The 23,498-nt window shown below is 49.3% G+C and overlaps 1 protein-coding gene across 1 annotated transcript in view; it reads left to right on the top strand.

The window, feature by feature from the left end:
- Positions 1-277: 277 nt before the first annotated feature.
- The window catches only part of Adamts2 (ADAM metallopeptidase with thrombospondin type 1 motif 2), a 240,848-nt gene continuing 217,627 nt past the window's right edge, over positions 278-23,498 (top strand). Inside the window, exons 1-2 of the mRNA XM_004666621.3 lie at positions 278-448; positions 1,380-1,771. Of these exons, the coding sequence (XP_004666678.1) occupies positions 301-448; positions 1,380-1,771 (540 nt within the window). The 5' untranslated portion in view covers positions 278-300. The remainder of the gene's footprint in view (positions 449-1,379; positions 1,772-23,498) is intronic.

Here is a 23,498-nt window from a genome sequence, read left to right as displayed (position 1 = left end):
GAGAAGCGCCGGGTCACCGCAGGCAGAGGCGCCCGCCGTCCCCGCCCTCCCTCCCTTCCTCCCGCTCGCCTCCTCCTCCTCGTCGTCGTCGTCCTCCTCCTCCCTCCGTCGCGCGCTCTTCCCGCTCCCGCCCTCCCCGGGAGCTCCCCGCCCTCCCCTCGCGCCGCGCCTCCTCCGCCCCGCGCCCTGCGGTGCTGCAGCTGCGGGCGGCTCCAGCTGCCCCCAGATGTGGGCTGGGCGGCGCGCGGGCAACTTTCGCGCCGGCTGCAAGTGCGGGGCTCGGGCTGCGGTCCGACTGCCATGGATCCGCCGGCGGGAGCCGCTCGCCGCCTGCTCTGCCCCGCGCTGCTGCTGCTGCTGCTGCTGCCGCTGCTGCCGCTGCTGCTGCTGCCACCGCCGCCGCCGCCCGCGGACGCCCGGCTTTCCGCCGCCAAAGCCGACCCCCCAGGTAGGGACCCCCGCTCCCCGCGGCCCGGCCCAGCCCCGCCGCGCTAGCCTCGGCCCGTGTACCCAGACGTCCGCCAGCCTGACTTGGGGAAACTCCGCGCGCCCCGCCCGGGGCCAAGTTGGCCAACTTCGGGGCCGGGTTGGTCGCGCAGGGGGCGCCCCGTGGCACACCCCGGTGCCTCGGGACGGAGCGGAGCTCGGAGCACTTGCTGCTGCGGGGATGCGGAGCCTGGACACCCAGGGCCGGGAAAGCCCCGTGGAGGAGAGCGCAGAGCTGGCTCCAGCGGGTCCGGGGGAGCCAGGGCGAGGCGGTGCCTTTGCTAGCGTCCGGGGACGCTCGGGAGGAGCTGGTGCGGAGCGCGCTGTTCGGGGGCCCTGGGGGTTGCTTGGGGACGCCCGGAGGTGGTCCCTGGAAATCGATGGGACCCTGCTCCACCCTTCCCGGTCCATGGGCGCTTGGACTGAGGGGTTGGCATCAGGCTGACCGCGAGCTGGGCACAGAGGACAGGCTGCCCGGCGCACGGGGAGCAGAATCCTCCCTGTTCCTGAGGGAGGCCAGCAGTGAGGGTTGTGGAGGTCGGGGGCGCGGTTAGGGGACCCACACGGGAAGGCTTTCGGAAGCCCCGCGTTCTAGTCAGGACGACGTGGTCGAGGGATAGAGGGCACTTTGATGGGGTCATGCCTGGGGAACTGCTGGGTGCCCCCGGAGCTCCAAACCGGAACCGGGCTTGGAGCATGGCATGGGTCTCGATGGGGACTGCCAGGCTACGGCGTGGTGGTCCTGTTAACGCCCCTTCCCGTTGGCGAGAAAGACTGGAGTGCAAGCTTGCTTTGAGGGGCTTCCTGATGGAATGTCCCTTCCCTGAGATTGAGGTGGGTTGGGTGATTTCGGGCTCCGAGGGCTCCGCGTCTAACGCCCCTTCCCGTTGCAGGAGGGCCCCTGGGGCAAGGAGCCGAGCGCATCCTGGCGGTGCCGGTGCGCACTGACGCCCAGGGCCGCTTGGTGTCCCACGTGGTGTCGGCGGCGGCCGGGGCGGGGGTACGAGCCCGCAGAGAGGCCCCAGTGCAGACCTCGGGCTTCCCGGGAGGCAGCGAGGAAGACCCAAGCGGCCGCCTCTTCTACAATGTCACAGTTTTCGGCCGAGATCTGCACCTGCGGCTGCGGCCCAATGCCCACCTCGTGGCTCCCCGGGCCACTGTGGAGTGGCAGAGTGAGACGGGTGCCACCCGCGTGGAACCCCTGCTTGGGACCTGCCTCTACGTTGGGGACGTGGCCGGCTTAGCTAAAACCTCCTCTGTGGCTCTCAGCAACTGCGATGGGCTGGTGAGTACTCCTCCTCTCCCTGCTCCTGTCCACGTTCTTGACAGGGCTTGAGACCTGGTTACCTAAGACCTGGGCAAGGACCAGGTATGCCCCAGGCACTTCTTAGCCCCTCCAAGCATTAGCCAGGCACTAGCCCGCTGCAGGGGTTGGCGGGAACGCAAGTTGTTTTGATAGGTTAGAAAAGAGGATGACTGGGCTGGGTAGCCTGGCAAATGCAAAACCTGCCAACTGAGTTCAGTTCCCCAGAGTGCATCCAGATGCAGAGAAGGGGGGTGATTTTTGTGAACTTCATCTGTGGCCTCAAAGGCCTTACCAAGTAGCACTATCTGCAGTGTGTACTTCTTGCACGCAGGCATAGGTTGTTGTACCATGTGCATCTCGGTAGGTGTGTATGCTTTGGAATGTCCCTCTGTACTGGTTTCCGGGTGCCCGTGTGCTTGTGTGAACACGTGAGTATGTCTCTCAAGCATGGGGGTTATCTGTGGGTGTCTCACATGTGTCTCAGCACGAATATGTGCCTCTGCTTTAAGTGCTATGTGTCTGTTGGGCACATGAGTGGCAGTTCATATGCTTCTCTATTTGCATTGATGCCAGCCCAGGGGGCAGACAGTGATGCCCAGTTAGCCCTGTGTCCCTGAACTGACCGGGAACCACTGATTTATATGCTGTGGTTTCCTTTTGAACTCTAGTTAGCTATTTTGAAAAGTCAGTTTTCTCCCTCTAATTTGATCCGATGGGATCATCTGGCAGTGAAGGCTCCAGTGCCTATTGCCTGCTTGATTTGGGGCTTGTGGTGGGGATGGGGTAGTGCCCGATGGACAGGGGATGATTCCTTTTGGGACCGCTTGGGCCACCCGGCATGAGAGTCCTGGGAAGCTCAACTTCTCCCAGGAGCCTCAGAGAGCGTCTGGGCCAATGCTCAGGGCAGAGACTGACATTGGCGGTGTTGTCCCGTCACGGCAGAAGTCACTGCAGTTTTCTATTTTGGATTGGGTGTGTGGTGGTCAGGCTGGCTGTGCTGGCCAGACATCTGAAGCCGCCCACCGTGGGTTCTGCTCTAATTGCTGCTCAGGGCACTCCTGCTCTGGGCAAGTAGCCATACTCCCAGCCCTGTGGGTCCTAAGCACACCAGTCCTCAGGGAGTCCAGGTTAGTCCTGCCCTCTGCAGACACTGCAATTACACCCAAGCCCCACAACCACTGGCATTCTTCTTATGGATGCAGGAAGCATCACTTGTTGCTTGGGAAAATCACGACCTTCGTTTGGATTTACTTAGAACCCAGGTGTATTTTAAGCAACTACAAATGTCCTTGGAGGCCTGGGGTTAAAATAGGACAGCCCTTTATATCCTCTATTGTCTCTGCTAGCCCCAGGTCTCATAGGTGAGCCGCATTTGGGGATGCAGGTGAATTTCCTAATGTTGAAAGGAGACTTGGAGCAAGGCCAGGTTGGGGTAGGGTTGACATGGATACAGTCTATGTGGGTTAATTAATTTCCAGTAGAGAGCGTTGGTGAGGTCATTGAATCATCTGTTCATTTGGTCATTCTTTTGTTCAGGCAGTACCTTTGGATATGTTCATTCTTTATACTAGTCGCAGATGGGACAGGCCCTCTGTCAACAGTAGGAGAGTGACAGGCTGAAGGGCACTCAATGCTATTTGAATGGATTTAGTGTGATGGTAATCAGTTGCCAAGTGGAAAAAGTACAGGTCAGGAGGGGAGGAGGATGTGTGGAGTTACCTGGTGTGAACTGGCAAGAGCAGGACAGGCATGCTGCGATGTCACTGGTATGGGACACCCTGAAGCAGAGGTGCAAGACTGGATTGGGAAGATTCCTGGGGCCAGCTTGAGTGGCCTTAAATGCTCAATGAAGATGGGCTGGAGGCAGTGGGCCAGCATCATTGATTTTGCTTCTGTCTTCTCCTTTCCTTTCTTTCCCCCTTCCTTCTCCTCCTCTCCCCCATTCTCCTCCTTTCTTGTCTTCTTCCTGTGTACCCACTTTTATTATATAGCATTAATTCCTTAACCCTCTAAGTACCTCTCTAGTTCCATGAAAGGCCCACCTTGCACTTTATACCAGGACTTCACAGTGACCCTTGAATAGGGAGCCCCATCCCTGGCTTACCTCTGGTGCACTGAATCTGCAAGAGAGCCAGTGATGGTGGGAATCTAGTCTAATCCTGTCTGACCTCTTCTGGCCCAGTGCTCCCAACTCTGGGAGGTGGGAGATGGTGAGATGCAATAAAAGAAGCAAATCCTTCCTGTGTCCGTGGTGTCCTCTCTCTCAACCTGCCTCATGTGGATGAATCCCCCAGCAGCCTGTTTCCTTCAGCCTGTTGCTACACAGAGCCTCTTCTCTGCCCCCATGCTCTTCGTGGATAGCTCCCTAGACACATCAAAGCAGGTGAGTGAGACTATGCTGGGCACACAGCTCCCAGAACCTCGTTAAGGGCAGATTCAACTTCAGTGCATGTGGACGGGTCCTGAGATCCTGCATTTTGGCTAAGCTCCAAGGCCTGTACTCCTGTCCCGTAGACTACTATTTGAGAAGCAAGGCTCTGCAGCCCCATTTCTCAAAAAATGCTCTGTAGGGTGCCATCCCAAGCTGTTCTGAGCAAATGAAGTTTGGGGAACAAAGTGCTGTGGAAAAGCCTGCAGCTGCACTCAACCTGGGAAAGTCAAGGATGCCTATCTGTGATCTTTTCAAAGCTCTATCATAAATCTTTGAGAGCGCATGTATATGTGTGTCCATGTGGAGGTGCATGAGTGTAGGTACACGTGCACATGTGTACGTGAATGTGCATGTGCTTGTGGAGGCCAGAGGTTAAAGTTGGGTTCTTCCTCAATTGCTCTCCACCTTATTTTTATGAGATAGTCTTTCACTTGAACCTGAGATTCACCCATTTGGTTACACGAGCTAACCAGCAACCCTTGGGGATACTCCAGCCTCTGCCTTCCCAGTGCCAAAGCCACCAGTTACATGCCACCATGCCTGGCTTTTACATGTGGATCTGAACTCGGGTCTTCATTTGTACAGCAGACACTGTGCTTAGCGAGCCATCTCCCTGGTCCCAAGAAATCACAGTGCTCTGTGTCATCCAGCAACTCTCTCCCAGAAGCAGACATGGAACCCAGGTTCTTTGGGGAACACATTTAGCTGGCCTCTCAGGCACATGTGTAGAGAAACTATGGTGCAGACAGAAAGCACAAAGTAACAGTAGGCACTGCATCTCCATGATGTATGCCTAGATGCTTAGGTGGGCCACATCCTTGCCCTTGTCCTGGGCCACACATCTGATTATCTGTTTGTCTGATTCTGAAGATATATGAGTGTATTTTTCTGCTTTTTTGTTTTAATTTTTTATTTATTTGAGAGCAACAGACACACAGAGAAAAAGACAGATAGAGAGGGAGAGAGAGAATGGGCGTGCCAGGGCCTCTAGCCACTGCAAATGAACTAGATGTGTGCACCCCTTATGTATCTGGCTAACGTGGGTCCTGGGGAATCGAGCCTCAAATTGTGGTTCTTAGGCTTCATAGGCAAGTGCCTAACCATTAAGCCATCTCTCCAGCCCTATTTTTCTGCTTTAAAAGAAGGAAGGCAGTAATAACTTTGATTACTATAGGCAGTGGTCTCCTAATCTGTTTAGGGCAAGAGGACTCATCTAAATTAATCTAATCTGATCTACTCTAATCTAAGAACTATATCTATCCCTCAGAGTCCTTTCAGTTACAAGTGACAGAAGATGTTTAAACAGAAAGGAGAACTTATCAGCTTATGCAGTGATGTGTCCAGCATAGCTGGGTCCAGGTGCTTCCACCAGCCCACTGGAGTCCTGTGGCATTCCCTTTGCCTCCTGTGCACTGGCTTTGTTTTCACATGGAGTCTGTGCTGAATCAAAGGGCCCCAGAGGTGCCAAGCTGTCTTCTTTTGTGAACCACTCTGGCTGTGCTGGGGTAGAATGGTCCCAAGAGAGTCAAGACTTGGGGTTTGCAGATTCCTATGGAATAGAAAGCTTCACAGTGATTAGAGATGGTCCTGGCCCAGATTCAGGACCCTGGAGTAGCCATGGTGAAAATTCCACTGGAGTCATGGCATTTGAAGAGACACATTATCTTATTTCTAGAGATGCTAACAAATGTAGTGCCCAGGTCCTTTGATGGCTGTCAGTCAGAAGTTGTTTGTCATATTGGGACTAGGGAGCTGGCTCAGTGGGTAAAGTGCTTGCTGTGCATGCATGAGGGCCCGAGTTCAGATCCCAGCACTCATGTGAAAACTGAGCCTGGTGGTGCACGCCTGTAATCCTAATGCTGTGGAGTTGAACACAGGAGGATCCCCAGGAGTTGTTGAACAGTTAGCGTAGCTGAACCAGTGAGTCCTGGATTCAGTGAGAGACCCTATCTCAAAAAGATAAGGCAGAGGGCTGGCAGAATGGCTCAGCAGTTAAGGTGCTTGCCTGCAAAGGCTAACGATCCTGGTTCGATTCCTCAGTGTTCATGTAAAGCCAGGTGTACCAAGCGGTGCATTCATCTGGAGTTCGTTTGCAGTGGCTAGAGTCCCTGGTACACCCATTCTTACTCTTTTTGCAAATAAATAAATAAACAAGCAAACAAATAAATAAAAGTATTTTAAAAATAAGGCAAAGAGTGATTGGGAAAGACACCCAACATTTCTCTCTGGCCTCTACATGCATGCACATATGTATACACATGTGCCCCCCCAACCCAGGAACACACACATATATACACGGACAACAAATAAACATGCATATTCACTGGGAAGGGTTAAGTTTTTCTGTTTCACAGTGAAAGAGCAAAAGTTGCCTAGGGAAGTGTTTTCATACATCACATTGCTGTAGAAGAATTTTCTAGTATTTCTTGGGCCTTGTAGTAGGTAAGCTAATGCTATATCATTTCTTTCTAATGTTTATGTGTGTGTTCATGTAAGTGTGGGTACATATGTGCAAATGGCATGCATGTGGAGGTCAGAGGAGAACCTCAGGTTCTGGTCCTCACTTTTGCCTTGCTTAAAGCAGGGTCTCTTGTTCAGTGTCGTGTAAACAAGGCTACCTGGCCCACCAGCTTCCGGGGAGCCTCCTGCCTCTCCTCTTGCTGTAGGTATGCTGGGATTATGAATGCACACTGCTACACCCAGTTTTTCCACGGCTTCTGTGGATCTGAGATCAGGTCCTCATGTTTGTGCAGAAAGCACTTTACCAATTGGGTCATCCCCTCAGCCCACATCATTTTTATATGCTCAGTAATAGGAGCATTGAGTAGCCTGCTGATGTAAAAATGGTAAGTGACAATTTGTGGTGGCCCCACCATGTGCAAAGCTGCTGCTGATCATCTGCTGTCACATGGCCTTGTTTCTTCCTCACAATATGCTGTGGAGGATGTCCTGTGATCATCTCCATTCTAAACAGAACCTCCAAAAGCCAAGAGAGCTTGCCTGCCTCCACCCTGGTAGGTGGATCTGCGCATAGCTGTTTGATTCCACATCCCACCCAATACATTTTATTGCCCTGTTTTTTTCTTTGTATGCTAACGAAAAAACATAAGAGTTGCATTTCTTTAACACATTTGTAACCTTTCTGATTTTAATTCCCAGAGACCTTCTGAGTCAGCTGCACTGTTGTCCATACGCATGAGCTGCGAGCAGGCCTGGTGGCCAAGTGGCCCATTGACTGGCCAGGGGACTGTTGTCAGCCACAACTCCTTGTTGGTGGGTGTCCTGACTCCTCACTGTTGAGTGATCACAGCAAGACTCCAGGAGGGTGGAAGTGGCCCCATCCACCCCTTCTTCTCACTCACACAGCCCTGGGGAATCTCCCTGGACTGATGTATCTGCTGGGCAGGCCCAGTGATATAGCAGCCTGCTGGCTCAGCAGTGGGAAGGGTCCAGCCTCCAAAGCCTGGTGTGATCCCGGGGCCCGGGAGAGGAGGTACCCACCATTCTCTGGAGCTTCGATTTGAGCCCCATTCTCCTGTCAGGCTGCGCTTCTGTAGTATGACTAGGGTTTTATGGCAAGAAGGAAGCCCCATTGTGTAGCTTGGCCATTTGTTTGTGGTGGTCTCTGTTGGGTTGACATATTGGCTAGGCCTTAGGGACCACTAAAAGCCAGAGAGAAGTCACAAGTTGTCTCGTTTCCCTCCCATTCTGTCTTGGTATTACCAGAGAACAATGGGCTGATACCAGGAGTTCCAAAGAGGGCCGAGTGAAATTTTGGATTCCTTAGGTGTCGTGGATCTTCATTTCATAGCTAACACATGTGCTTGGCCCCTGCTGTGGATGGTCTATCTATACAACCACATAGAGTGACTTCCACCTCCTCCTTGGCTTGTCACCTTACCTAAGACTCACTGAATTTAAGTGACAGAAAGCCAGTTCATTCTGGACAAAATGAACAAGGAATGTCCATGGGGATTCTGAGACACATCAACTTTGGATGTGGCTGAGTACAGGGGCTCAGAGTGTGCTCTCTTTGCAACTGCACTCTTGTATATTTTAATACTTTATTATTTATTTATTTATTTGATGGGGGGGGACAATGGGTGTGCCAGGACCTCTTGCCACTGCAAATGAACTCCATATGCATGTGTGGCTACTGGGGACTTGAACCCCAGGCAAGCACCTTAACTGCTAAGCCATCTCTCCAGCCCCTCTGTGTATTTGACAATGTCTCTTCCCTCAGGAGAGAGCCAACAGCAGCTTCTGGTCTACTTTGTCTTCCAAGGAGGTTAGGTGCTCCCTCTGAAATGGGACGTTCTCCTTTATGGATGATACCTTCAAGAGTTCTGGAAGTCCCTCCTGGGGAGGGACCTTGTCCTTCCTTCTTGTCTTCCTTTTTCTTTTTCTTCTTCCCCCTCTTCTTATTCTTCTTTTTTTTTTTTGCATATGTATGTGTGTGCTGTGAGCATGCATGTGTCTGTATGTGTGTGTGTGAGTGTGTGTGTGTGAACATCTTCCTCTGTTGCTCTCCACCTTTGTAAAACAGGCTTTCTCACTGACTCTGGAACTTACTAATTTGGTGAGTTTCATTAGCCAGCAAGCCCCAGAGATTCTCCTATCTCCACCTCCCTAGCACTGGGGTGACAGATGCACACCACCATGCCCAACACCTTGTATGGGTGCTCAGAATCTGAACTAAGGCCCACATACTTACATGGTAACCACTTCACCCACTGAGCCATGTCCCCAGCCCTACAGGCAGGCCCATCTGTGAACCAACCACTGTAAGGTGGGCCTGACACAAATCTCCCATCCACCTTTGGGATTGAGGGGAGCTCTAGAGTGGAGAAGGGCTCTGTAAGACTTCCCTGCTTAGCCGTCTCTGGGACTCGTTCCCTAGCTGGGTAAACACTCCTCATGAATGCAGGTCTCATTCTAGTCCAGACTCCACCTTTCACAAGGACAGAAATTGTAAGATGGTCTCTCCTTTACACAATTCCCACATCCAGCCAGCTGGACATCTCCAAACCCTATCCCAGTATTCAATCTGGGGCTCTCCGTGCCTCACTGCAGCCCCCATCCATGGCTTCTGTGTGCCTCTGCCCCTTCTAATTGGTCTCTCCCTAGCACCCCTTCTCCATACCGCATCCAGAGAGAGTTTTTACAAACCACAGATCAAATCATGTCACTTCTTTGCTTCTTACTGCACTTAAAACAACAAACAAAAAAATCCCAACCCACTGGCCTGGCATTCAAGGCCCTTTCCATTGTGTCTTGGTTTGGGGAATTCCTGCTTCACCTGTCACTGTATCCCAAGTCACTGAGCATTTCGTTCTCTCAGCACTGGATCTTCAGGTTAATGGACGGTGCCCTCATTGGGGCCATCTTTACTCTGTCTCTCTTCACCTGCCTTGCCCTGTATTTCTTGGCTAAATGACCCTTTGTTCTGGAAGCTGTTTTGGACACACACTTGTCTTCTTGGTGACTCGTACCATGGGCGTCCCTGGCTATGTCCATAGGCTCCAGCTCCAGACTGGGTGGAGTATTCTGGGAGCTGTAAAGTGAGAGTGCCCAGGGTGTGTGGCCTGGAAGCCAGTGCAGGGAAGGGAGTGGCACTAGCCTCTGAGACCCTGTGCTAGGAAGGGAAGCACCCTCTAGATGACTATAGAAATGGGGGCTGGTGGGAGGGGGACTGGGAGACCCGGGCTATATTTTGGTAGAAAGTGTGACTGGAGCCAGCCATCTCTGGGATGCTTCCAAGAAAACAAAGCTTGAGTTGTTAAATCAGATCCTTTAGGAATCTGACGGGGACCACATACAGGCGATGCAAGGCAGGGACATGGTGAGTCCAGCCCTGTTTTTCTAGAGTGCTACGCTTTGTAGCAAGGACTCCTTGCTGTTCCACCCTCCTGTGTTTGCCCTCCATTGTGTGTGGGCAAACCAGTGCAGTGTAGAGATAATGCATGAGACCGAGGTCCCCGCAAAGGACCTTGAGAGGCAGCTGTGAAAGTGCTGGGGGTTGCCTAGCCACCCTAGGCAACTGGGTAGGGAAGGATTGCCCCAAGGAGCTTGCCAGCTATACTTCGTCACAGCCACTGCCATCTCTCCTTACTTGATGCCACTCATCTCTTTTGGAGCATTAGGCACTTCCTGGCAGCCTCACCATGCGCTCACCTGGATAGTGTGGTTGGAAGGAAGGGACTTCTCCAGGAGCTCTTCCTGCAACTGACTAGGATGGAGGGTGACTTGTCAGGGCCTCTGCTGAAGGTGGCAGAGGAGCAGCAGGTGGGCCCATGGCTGCCTCTCCCAGTGCTCCAGATGCATGTAAGTGCACATGTGAGTATATGCATGTCTTGTACACAGCGTGGGAGCATGCATTAAGTGTGCACATAGGCATGTATGTCTGTATGTATGCATGTGCATTTGAGTGAATATATGTGTGAATGCACACGGGTGTGCATGCGATTGCACTTCATGTGAACGTGTGCATTTGTGTGAGCAGAAGCCTATTGCGTGTATGTGTCCTCAGCAGAGGGTTCCTGCTGGCTGGCTCCTCAGGTGCGGTGAAGGTTTTGAGACCAGCAGAAGACTCTAGCACCTTGACTTTGGGTGTTTCCCCTCCCCCTGTGGCAGGCAAGTCTGGAATGGGAGGGCCCAGGTACAGCCTCTTGCCATGCTGCGTATGTTTCATATTAAATGTCAGCTGTCCACCGGGTGTGCTGTGCTGCCATTAATATGGAGAAGTTATTACTGAGCGTGGAGCTGGCTCCTTGGGCTCGTCCATGAATTTCAATTACACTGCATGTCAACTGCAGGGCATGAGAGTGCGGCACTCAGCTTCTACTGGCAGGTCAAGGAAACTCTGGCATCCAGGACCAAGGGGACAATACTGCCAAGAGGCCAAGCCGACCCTGTATTGCCCCTGCCCTTAACTAGTCATTTCAGTGGTTAACATGAAAGAAATGGGCTTAGTGTGTGAGCTGGGGGCTGCTGGAGGTCACACACTGAGCTCTGCTTGACCAGCTGTGTGGCCAGGACATGGACTATGACACCGTGACACTCAACTAAGCAGATAGCCAAATGGGGCCCCCATCAATGCCTGCCTCATGGGGCATTTGAAGAATGGATGCATAATACCCATGTGGTCCAGGGCCAGGGTTCAGGAAATGTTACTTTTTTTTTTTGAGACAAGGTTGGCCTGGAGCTTTCTGTGTAGCTCAGCCTGGTCTCAAACTTCCTTTGATTCTCATGCCTCCTGAGTGCCAGGATTATAGGTGTGTACCACTACATCTAGCTGAGCTACAATGTGGTCCCTTAATGATGGTCCCCAATATGAGCTCTGGAAGCCCCAACCTGCTCTGATTCCTTCCTTTCCTCCCCACAGTGAGTGGGCCATTGCTGCACTGTGCTATTTGGCACGTCATGGTAACCAAGTGTAGCCTGGCTTTGTCCACTTCTGAATATTTCCCGCTATTTGGGAAAGTATGTGGTAGCACCATGGGGTGTTTGCCTTGCCAGTGCCAAGCTACATATTCTGCTGACTCCACCCTTCATGCATGTGTTCTTTGTGCTTTCACAGTATGTGATTCTCTGAAGACATTTGAGTTGTAATGTTTTCAACACACGAAGTGCCAACCTGGAGGGTACCTCAGTCTGCGCAATGGCAATGTGAGATGCTACTTATGACTTGGTGTGCATTAAGCAATGCCACCACACTATGGTGACTCACTGGTTATGTCTTGACTTAGAAGGAATAAATGTGGAAAAATGTGTCTTAAAAATGCATGTTTTTAAAGCCAAGTGTGGTGGCACACTCCTTTAATCCCAGCACTAGGGAGGCAGAGGTAGGAGGATCTCTGTGAGTTCAAGGCCACCCTGAGACTACATGGTGAATTCCAGGTCAGCCTGAGCTAGAGTGAGACCCTACCTCAAAAAACTTGCATTTTTTCAGATTCTAAAGACATGTTTGATGATGCAACAAGTGATTCTAAGGTCCTGAGGGTTGGCATGCTGAGCCACACTGGGAAGCAGGGCAGTGGCAGGAGCTGGGCTGGGCTATTTGCCCCAGATGGACCAGCCCTCAGCAGCTCTGTACACAGAACATTCAAGGATTTATTTTTGAACTTGAGTATTTCTCTTTTGAAAGCACAGATTGGGATCACAGGTGCATTTGTACTTTATGCTTTGTCCAGGGTTCAGTGGTCCAAGAGCATCTGGAAACATAATAAACTGACTCAAGTTCTGTGAACATATGGCATGCCTATATATTTGTGCACCACTTGAGGACAAGGATCTGTTCCAAGAAAGATGTAGTGAAGTGATTTTGTTGTGCAAACATCATAGAGTGTACTTATACAAGCTAAGCTGGCTATAATGTCATTAGGTATAGAATCTTATGGGATCACTGTTATATTTGTAATTTATCACTGGCCAAAATGTCCTTATTCAGTGTGTGACTGTACATACTTTTTCTTATTGGGCTTTACCACAAACTTGAGTTGGTGGCAAAGAAAACCTCAGAGTAAGCAATATCACAAATAAATTCTATTTCCTGGCAGTCTGTTCATGTCCCGATACTAAACTGTTCATTGCTGGAGTTACAAATATCTGTTAAATGCTTGGAAGCTGTATTATCCAGTCCAGTAGCTATGTGCCACGTGATATTATTGAGTATGTGAACAGCCAGTGGTCTGAGTTGAGAGGTTCCTTGTGTGCAGTCAAAACTGGATTTCAAAGACTCAGTACCAAACAATAAAGTATTTCACAGATTAAAAAAAATTAATTTTATTAAAAACAATTTTTGAGGCAAGCCCAACAGACTGGAATTTTTATGACAGAGGCAAAGAGGGAGAGAGAGTTGGTGTGCCAGGGCCTCCAGCCACTGTAATCAAACTGTGACCTTGCATCACCCTGTGCATCTGGCCACATGGGACCTGTAGAGTCAAACATGGGTCCTTAGGCTTTGCAGGCAAGTGCCTTAACTACTAAGCCATGTCTCCAGCCCATTTCACAGACTTTTGTTTGTTTTGTGGTGCTGGGGATTGAACTCAGGGCCTCATGTGTGACAGGCAGGCTCTCTGCCACTGCATTGCTTTCCTTAGAGATTGAAGTGATACTTTTTGGACATATTGGGTTAAACAGTATATTATGGAAATGAATTTTTCCTGTGTTTTTGTTTTCTTCTTAAGAATGTGGCTCTCTGTGAGTGCATGCTAGATCTCTGTTGTGCTATGCCTTTCTTGAACATCTGGTTGCTTTCTTCTTCGTCTGACGCTGGTCTCCCCCCCCATAATTTTTTTTTTTCTTGGCTGGTCACATCTGTTTATTCTTTCCAATGAATTTTAGAATTGTTTTGTCATGTTCAACAATCCCCCTGTGAATCTGATTGACATTAAATTAAACTTAAAAACCAATTAAAGGAAGAATTGACATAATTTATAGTATTTGCCAGGAACATGGTGTGTCTTTCAGTTTATGTAATTCTGTCTTCATGTTCCTCAGTGAAGAATTATACATTTTTATATGGTTCATGTGTTTCCTTTTTAATCAGGGTTATTTCAAGGATTTTTGTTTTCTTTTCACCTTTGTGAATTGAATCTTTCCCATCCATCATTACTTTTTATATAATTATCTTTCATCAAGCGGCTTGATATATTAATCCTAATATAGCTTTGTGGACTCTCTTGGGTTTGTAGGTATACGGGTGTTGTCTGTAAGTGCTGATTTTAGATTCTCATTTTCAGTCTGCATTGTCTAGAACCTTCAGAGTGATGTTAAGTAACTGGCAGCTTTGCACACCCTCCTCTGCGCCTGACTCTGTTGGGAACGCCCCTGGCGTTTCTCTGCTTAATATAATGCTTGCTTGCGGATTAAGATGGATTTCATGTGAAGGCAATATCCTCTGAATTCTAGTTTTCTAAGATCCCATTTTTATCAGCAAAGGACTTGAAATCAAGATAAAATGTTTTAACAAGCTAGCCATGTTGAAGTTATGGGCGGGGTTGCATCCTCAGCCTGGGGGTTGCTGCCAGTTCTCAGTTGCCCACTCTCTGGCCCATTTATAGCTGCTGTTAAGAGCCTTTTCCTTTCTCTCCAAGGAAGCCTTTGCAGGGGCTGAGGGTTCTCTAAGGCAGCTGGAGGAAGCAGGACCCACCAGTCTTGCAGGCCACTTCTGTAGGATAGGGCAGTCATTTGATTCACCTTGTTTCTCCTAAAGTTATGTCTTTCCTCTAGAGTAACCCTCTGCCACCCCCCTCCGTACCTCTGGTACTGATGTGTACAGCCCATAGCCTTCCCTAGCCAGAGTTACCATTTATCTTGGGAGCTGCCAGAATAGATTTTTTCCAAACAAAGACAGTTCCCTCCATGGTGGGAATTTGTGGATAGTCCTGCAGACAATCAACTTGTGGGTTACCTGTCTGCTCATTGACTGGTGTGGACTTTGGAATGCTGTGCTCTGAGATTCTGATGTCCCCATCTGGGTGGCACCTGGAGTTTGTACTTTTTTTTTCTCAAAGAGTCACACAGGTGAGTGAGTCTTATGCACACCAGATGGCACCTGCTGACTCAAAGAAAGGCTATGACTTGAATGTCTGGGTAGAACTGGGATGAGAACCTGACTCCCCTGCTTGCCTGTGACTCTTCCCCCAGTTTCAAGGCCACTTGTGTTTTGTCAATGGGGGAGCAAAGGGGAGCAAGCCTGGCTGGCATCACTCAAAAGGAAGCCACAGGTGCACTGGCATTGGAAGGGAATGATGAAAGGAGACACATGAGTCTTTCCTTGGAAACTCAGTGCTCTGCTGACTGTACAGTGTTAGTTGGAGGCAGGGTGGGCTCCTCCTCTCTGCCGGTCCTCCAGTCCTTCCAGGCTTATACCCTTTGCTTCACCTAGGGCTGGCCCCCCTGCTGATCTGAACTCAGCTCTGAGATGAGGTCCTGGTGGGCCTCCAGGCAGTGTGGATCTGTCCCAGCCTATGATGGTGTGTCTGAGCTCTTGTAATGAGTGTGATATTATAAATGTGTGCTTGCTCTTCATCCCAGTTTCTGGCTCAGAACTCCTAAACTCTCGTAATTTCTGGAGTGATAAGGGAGATGGTGACTTCTTTATTCTACTACCGGTTTTAGTGCCCTGGTTACCCACTGCAGCAGCTTCTAAGTGCCTTGAAATCTGTGGTGATAAGAGTATCTTTTGTATGCTAATGAGATGTCTGGTGGCTGTGCACCCCCCATAGTGCCAGGATAGGGGAGTTGAGTGCTCAGGGCAGGATAGGAGAATTGGAACTTTCAGCAACACCCTCCTCCTCTGGGGAGGAAAGTAATGAATGTCTTTGAATTCCTTCTGGGGCTTAGAGCCCTAGGCTGCTGAACACATGGTCATGTGTGGAGGCAGGAAGGCACAGACAGGCCATGGGAGTTCCGTGTCAGCTTCCCACAAGGGTCTGAGTAGCTAAGGGAAGTTCTTTCCTGAATCCTGTGAGTCCTTCTAGAAACTCAGTGATCCGAGTTGTTCTGGGAATCACCTGGTTTATAATAGCTGGTTCCAATGCTGAGGTCGGTGACACCTCCTACTGCATTTGAAGGGGAGAGTCTTTCAGGACCAGACTTGAACCCCTTGAGCTAACACTGCTGGTAGCTGGACTGAGCAGTGCTGGGTCCTGGCTCTGAGCCATCTTCCTCCTTTTCTTTCCTCCCCTTCTCCTCTTGATCCCCCTTCTTTCCTTTCTCTTCTTGCCTTCACTCCTCTCTTCCTTTGTATCTTTCCTCTTTCTCTTCCTCTCCCCCTGTCCATCCCTCCTTCCCAGAGTCTTTCATCACCAGAACTGAGGGCTGGGGCACCCTTCACTGGTCAAGGACTGTGCACTCCTGCCCTACTCTGTGCCTGCCCCTTCCTGCTCACACACCAGCTCCTGGGATGCCCTCATCCCCCATCCTGGGCCCCCAACACCCACAGATGCACTTGGAACTGCAAAGGGTCATCTGTGTGTTGGGAGGAAGTTAGGGCTCAGAGAAGGAGAGTGACGCATCCAGGATCACACAGCCAGGCTCTTTCTGCTGCAGCTGGGGCTCTAGATCCACCTTCATCTCCTCAGAGGTGCCCTACACACAAGGCTTCCCTCTGCTCCTCCGCCAGCCAGCCAGCCACGCTGCATGCTTGGTGCACTCCCAGCAAACAGGATCAAGGTCATGCCTCCTCCTTGCCATGGTGGCTCTCATCTCAGATAGGGCGGCTTGACCTCTGTCTTTGAGGTAGGTGTACAGTCATTGGTGGGTCGTCATTGGAGAGACAATGTCTGATGTCTGCCCATACCCTCACAGTCACCAGAGGTGCTGATTCTCCATCTTAAGGAGCTTGTATGGGAGCCACGGCTAGTGGAAGTGCCAAGGAGGCTGTGGGCTCTGCTTCAAGTGGCCACTGGAGCTCTTGTGGACCTGACTCCCTGGGCTGCAGTGGCTGGCCTGGAACCCTTGGCCCTGAGTACACTTGGTTAATTTTCTGGGCATCATAACTGAAATTCGTGTTTCTTGGGTGCTTTCTACCTTGTAGCTTTTCTTTTCTGAAGCCGATTGGTCTTCCTTGGGATAGTCATTAAGCAGCCATTAACTGGTGAGTGGCTATTTGCTTTTGCTGGGCTTCCCTTTCTTATGATCAGTTCTCTGTGCTTTCCCTATTGATTTCTCCTGTTAATTCCATGTAGAAAATAACCAGCCTTTAACAGAGGTCTTTTGTTATGTTTGTTCCCTTCCATTTTATTTATTTGTTTATTTAATATTTTTACTTATTTGAAAGCAGAGAGGAATAGAGAAGAGAGGCAGACACAGAGAATTGGTGCACCAAGGCCTCCAGCCCTTGCAAATGAATTCCAGGTGCATGTGTCATTTTAATGTGTCTGGTTTTACGTGGCTACTGGGGAATCAACCCAGGTCATTAGGCTTTGCAGACTTTCACCTTGACTGCTGACCCACCTCTCCAGTCCCCATTTTATTTTATTTTATACATTTTGGATTTTGAAACAGGAGTCTCATGTAGCTCAGTCTGACACTGAACTCATTGTGTAGCTGAGGATGGCTTTGAACTCCTGATCCTCTTGCCTCTACTGCTGAGTCTGGGATTACAAGTGTATGCCATTACCCCAGATTTCCATTTGATTTTTAATTAGTTTACTCCTTTAATTCAAGTGAAGTATGCTTCCTATGCTCTGAAAGGGGCAGGTTTTAGGTATTTATTTCTTACAGTTGTCAGTCTGTTGTCTCAGCACCATTCTCCGACCAATTTACCCTCTCCTCATGAACCTGGGAGGCATCTTTCACCATCCGTGAAGCCCATGGAAGTGATCTGGTTTATTTTGCTGTCTTTTCTGTTTTGTACTAGTTTCAAGCTGTTTAATTACTGTTGCTTAGGAATGTGTTCAAATACCTAAGACAGCAAATATCTCTATCATAGTTTTAAAATGTTTTGATTATTTTTGCCTGTCTTCCAAATGAGGTTGGCTTTATTTTCTTGTGCTCTTACATGACATCATGAGCAGTTTTTTTTTTTTTTTTTTCTGAGGTAGGGTCTCACTCTAGCCAAGGCTGACTTGTAATTCACTATGTAGTCTCAGAGTGGCCTCGATCTCATAGTGAACCACCTACCTCTGCCTCCTGAGTGCTGGGATTAAAGTTGTGCACCACCACGCCCGGCTCATGAGCAGATCTTTAGTTTGCTTGATATGGTATGCCTAAGTAGTGCCCATCATGCAAAAGGGAGTTAGCAAACCTTAGCTCAACAAATGAATGACATTTCCATGATGTTTAATTTTCAAAGGGGAACACGAACATCAATTCAAATCTCTTGCAGTGCATCCCAGGAGGTTTATTAGCAAGAGTTTAGAATTTTACTGGCATTGTGAATAAAGATCATTTTCATTGTATTTTTACAGCAGGTCATTACAGTATCTAGGAACAATGAATTTATAATACACACATGACCATTTATTCAGAATACTTGGGACCTACTTGTTCCAGATTAGTGACATTCCCTGTCTAGACATCTTCATTCTAAATGAACAGAGCTAAAAATGGTCCATTAGTACAAAGGGTATGTGAGTTTTAAGAGCTGCAGCCAGGGCTGGAGGGATGGCTTAGCACTTAAGGCATTTGCCTGCAAAGCCAAAGGACCCAGGTTCAGTTCCCCAGGACCCACGTTAGCCAGATGCACAAAGGGGCGCATGAGTCTGGAGTTCGTTTGCAGAGGCTGGAGGTCCTGGTGCGTCCATTCTCTCTCTCTCTCCCCATTTTTCTCTATCAAATAAATTAAAAAAAAAAAAGAGCTGCAGCTAGAGTCTTCACAGCTCCTGTGCTGTGCTGTGCTGTGCTGTGCTGAGGTCCCCAAGTCTCCCTCTGTTTTTGCTCAACTGCTTCCAGGGACTTGCATCTTCCCTCTGTTATAATGATCATCATTCAGGAGCCTTCTAACAGAAACTTCTTGCTTGAGTGTTTCTTGTATTTGTAATCCTAGATCTGTGAGTGAAGTGAAACTTTTAATTTTATCCCCTTTCTTGTGTGATTGTGTGTTTTGGAGTGGGTCTTAAAAAAAATTTTATTTATTTGCAAGGTGAGAGAGAAAGACAGAGAGGGGTAGACAGAGAAAGAGAGAGAGAGAGAATGGGCATGCCAGGGCCTCTTGCTGCTGTAAATGAACTCCGGACATTGATTGTATCACTTTGTGCATCTGGCTTTACATAGGTACTGAGGAATCAAAGCAAGGCCTGCAGGCTCTGCACACAAGCACCTTTAAGTGCTGAGCCATCTCCCCAGCCTCTGGAGTGGTAGTTTCTTTTTTTTTTATATATATTTTTTTGGTTCATTTTTTTTATTTATTTGAGAGCGACAGACACAGAGAGAAAGACAGATAGAGGGAGAGAGAGAGAATGGGCGCGCCAGGGCTTCCAGCCTCTGCAAACGAACTCCAGATGCGTGCGCCCCCTTGTGCATCTGGCTAACGTGGGACCTGGGGAACTGAGCCTCGAACCGGGGTCCTTGGGCTTCACAGGCAAGCACTTAACCGCTAAGCCATCTCTCCAGCCCTGGAGTGGTAGTTTCTTAACATGCAATCACTTTCTGGAATTCACAATATTTCTGTCTCATCTCATGTTTTACAGCATGTAAAATGGAATTGTAGTAATTTTGCATGAGAGCTCCAACCATGACCTCCAAGGATCCAGCCCTCCCTTTGAGGGAGTCAAGTTCTGCTTCTCTTCTGCTGCTGGTGGATCCAAAGTGTGCACACAGTCTGTGTGGCTCTCTTAACTATACAGAAAGCATCACTTTTGGGTTCGTTGATCTCCTGGATCAAGAAAGCCTTCAAGCACAGGCCATGTCTGTGTGGTCACTAGATTTGTGTTGTGTGTGGAGGGTGGGCCAAGGGGACTGACCTCTCCTTTCGGTCAGAGAGCCTCTGCCCGCCTTGTGTGACCTGGGCACACACAAGGTTGTTTGCTGCCTTTGACTGCTGAGTTTGCTGTGAGGATGTGTGAATGACATACTCAGTCCAACCAGGAGACGAAACTGTGTATCCACATGAATGTGGACGGAGTAGCTCTGTGGAGCCCTGCTTTGCCCATCTCAATGAGATTATGTTCTGACTGCCAGAATCCTTACTGCAGAGGGGGTCCCCAGGCCACGTCCACCCACAGATGAGTTTTGTTTGGTCACCCCAGTGCTTGACAGGTTCTCCACAAAGCTCTGGGTCTCCAGAGAACTTGGGAGCTCTGTGAGGCTTGTGCTCTGGGCAGAGCCCTGCAGAAGGACCCCTGGGTCCTGGTGCCACCGTTTCCACTGTGACTTACAGTCACACTGCCCACCTCTGCATCTCTGTCTGCAAAGTCCTGAAGTTTATCTCTGGCTGAGATGGTTGCTTTACAGGTTTACAGTGATCACTTCTTCCCATGCTCTCCCTGCTCTTTCCCATGGTTTCACTTTATGAGCTCTCAGCTCCTACAAGCCCCCATTGCCTAGAGTCAGCCATGAGCCTCCTTCATTGTCCATGTTTGATTCTGGTTCCTTCCCTTACTGGCCAGGACTCCCATTGTGTCATCTGCAGAAGGTAAAGGTTGAGTAGAAACCACGGTGGTGGTTATGACCAGGATTAAATGAGGTAAGTCCCATAGCCAGCACTCAGTAGCCAATAGCCTTTGTTACTGCTGGCTAATATTTTCCTCCTGGCGCTGCGTGAAGGAACAAAGTGTGAAAGTAGCTGGAAACATACAAAGTACAGTGCAGATATTAATCACTGGAATGCCTTGTAAGCGGGACTTGGGCTGAGTGTGGGGAGAGAAAGCAGGGCTGGGGGAAGGGGTGCAGACCATAATGGCCTGGGACTCATTGCCAGATGAGGCCATGACTCTGCTGAAATGGAATTCCTGGGTCAGAGTAAGGAGCACAGATGTTTATTGGAGGAGGCCAAGAGTGTCTGACATCATCCAGGGCCCCATGACTCCGAAGGAGGCTGGGGTCTTCCTGCCCTTGAAACATTCCTTGGGCAGCCACCAGGACTGGAGATGGGAGGTGTACACTAGTCCTCCCGACCTGAGCCCAGTTTGGATGTGGAAATGATTTCCAGCCTGGAAGAAGAGAAGAGTCTTGCTGCTAGGCAGGCTCTGAGAAGGGAAATGTAGGTTCCTCAAGCTGGATTAAGTTAAATTGTGCAGGACTCAGGAGCAGCCTTTGGGGGTGGGGAACTGTCTGGAGTCTATGGGCAGACATGGGGACACACATGCCCTTCTCTTACGTGGACATGTAAGAGATGGTGATGAACCTGGAGGAGGGTGTGACAGATGCTTCAAGGTACCTCCTCTTGTCTTAACCAACACCTCTGCCTGGAGCCTGGCCCTTCTGGGAAGCAGTGACAGAACCTTGTGCAAACTGGCTCAGGCCAATGAGGGCAGCTGCTTCAGCTCTGCCTCCCACCCTGTGTGGCCTGCCCCACGGCTCAACCGGCCAGCTAGCACCAACCAGGCCACCGCAGCACAGGGGCATTCGCAGTGAGTGTCCCCCCACCCTCAGGTGGGGTCTCACTCTAGCTTAGGCTGACTTGGAATTCTAGAATTCACTATGTAGTCTCAGGGTGCACGGTAAAGCCAGTGCCTCCATGCCAGGTCCTCTCTGAAGGACTTCTCATGGTGCCTTTTCACCTACCCAGCAAAACACCGCTCCTGAGCTCAGCATTGCAGGGTCCTCCTGACCACTCATGGCCTGCTCCTCCTGGCCACCTTATTCTCCCTCTGCCTAAGGTGAAATGGCTCCTCCTGCTTCTGCCATAGATGATCTAAACATTTCATCTCAAAACAGACACAAGGGACCCTTAACAAGGAAATCCAACCTCCTCCAGCCCACGTGGGCTTGCATTAGAGCAGAATGGTGGTGGCCCCGAAGATCCCTGGTTTTGGCTTGAAGAGCTGGTAACCACATTTTATGTCCACCTCCTTTTCTCCATCCCTCTTCCATGAGACAGCTTCCTAGCTTCCACATACTGTACCCCTTCACTGGCCTGCCCACTTCATATCATGAACCCCTTTGGAAGTCCTGCAAGTTCTGTGACTCCCTTATGAAAATGTTTTTAATGTACAAAATAAAAAGGAAACAAATTTTGTTTAAATGAGGCTATCAGCATTGAAAAAAATAACACATCCATAGAAGGCTGTTTTTATTATTTATTATTTTTGCACTCTCTCTGTGTTGTTGTTGTGTATGCACGTGTATGTGATCTAGTGGCACTGCAGAGATGTGTTCACATGTGGTGGTGGAACAGAAGGTCCCGTGTCTGGCATCTTAGTTCTTCCACTCGTTGTTTTTTGAGTCAGTCCCTTAGTGATCCCAAGCTCTGGAAATTCTCTGATTTCTGCTCCCCTGCAGGACTGATGTTACAGATGCACATGGCTATGCCCATGTGTTTAATGTGGGTTTTGGAGATTGGAAGTCAGGTGGTTTCAGCCCTCCTCAAGCCCTAATATTTGCTCAGTGAGTGTATTTATTTTCTGAGTCATCTCCCAGCCCTGTGTACAGGTTTTGTAGCTTACCACCATCATTTCTTCTCCTTCTTTCTTCTTTCTCCTTTCTTCTTCTTCTTTTTTTGGTTTTTCAAGGTAAGGTCTCACTCTAGCCCAGGCTGACCTGAATTCAATATACAGTCTCAGGATGGCCTCGAACTCACAGTGATCTTCCTACCTCTGCCTCCCAAGGGCTGGGATTAAAGGCGTGTGCCACCACACCTGGCCCATTTCTTCATTTTTTTGACAATAATATGGAGAAAATTTACACATACCCTTTCAAGATATAAGATTCAATGACAGGCTGAAGAGATGGCTCATTGGTAAAGTGCTTGCTGCACAAATGTTTGAATTCTCAGCATCCACATCAATCTGGCCACAGTAGCCAGGGTCTAATGCCAGCCCTCTTATGCAGAGATGGGAGGTGGGGACAGAAACTCCAGGGCCAACCAGCCTTGCGTTTGCAGGAGTGAATAACAAGAGATCTGGCTTCAAATGAAGTAGAAGGTGAGGGACAACACTCTGACCTCCATGTGTGCACCATGGTACGTGTGCCTGCACAAACACGAACATGCACACACATACATATTCATCATATACACAAACACAAATATAAAAATTTTAAAAATTCAATGGACTTAACTTGAGAAGATGCTCAATATTCTAGAAGAAGACAATTACTCTTCAAATATCACCCAATCACCCCACATTCCAACTCTAGATGACAACTTACCTATGTACTCTTCACATATCACCTAATCACTAGATGATTACTTACCTACCTTCTGTCTGTACATATTTGCATATTCTGGATATTTTGTATCAATGGATTTGCCTAATATTTGCCCTTTGTGGTTGGTGTCTTTCAGGTAGTGTGATGTTTCCAAGGTGTGTCGTGTTGCTATATGTGTCAGTGTGGAATGTGGAGGGTACTTGCTGGGACTTTCAGGTTCTTATGTCCCAGAACAAGGCACTGGACCTGGGATACATGGACAGTGGTAGAAACAGGCAAATTGAGAGCATTTATGGTCAAGGAAGTGGACCAGAGCCACGGGAAAGAAGATGAGAAACTCAGTGGCATTGGCCCCAGTCTAACACTGCAGGTTTCTTTTCACAGCCCTTCCCTTTCTTCTCATTTGTATATGCCAGACTTTAATAGTGCACGCTTTGTCCCTTACATGTGTATTTGACAGACTTTAATAGTACATGCCCTGTACCTTACATGTATATGTGATAGTCTTTAATAATA

The sequence above is a fragment of the Jaculus jaculus genome, chromosome 6 (genome assembly GCF_020740685.1).
Source record: "Jaculus jaculus isolate mJacJac1 chromosome 6, mJacJac1.mat.Y.cur, whole genome shotgun sequence".
NCBI lineage: Eukaryota > Metazoa > Chordata > Mammalia > Rodentia > Dipodidae > Jaculus > Jaculus jaculus.
The sequence above is the reverse complement of the archived record's forward strand: the minus strand, read 5'-3'. Positions and strand labels throughout refer to the sequence as shown.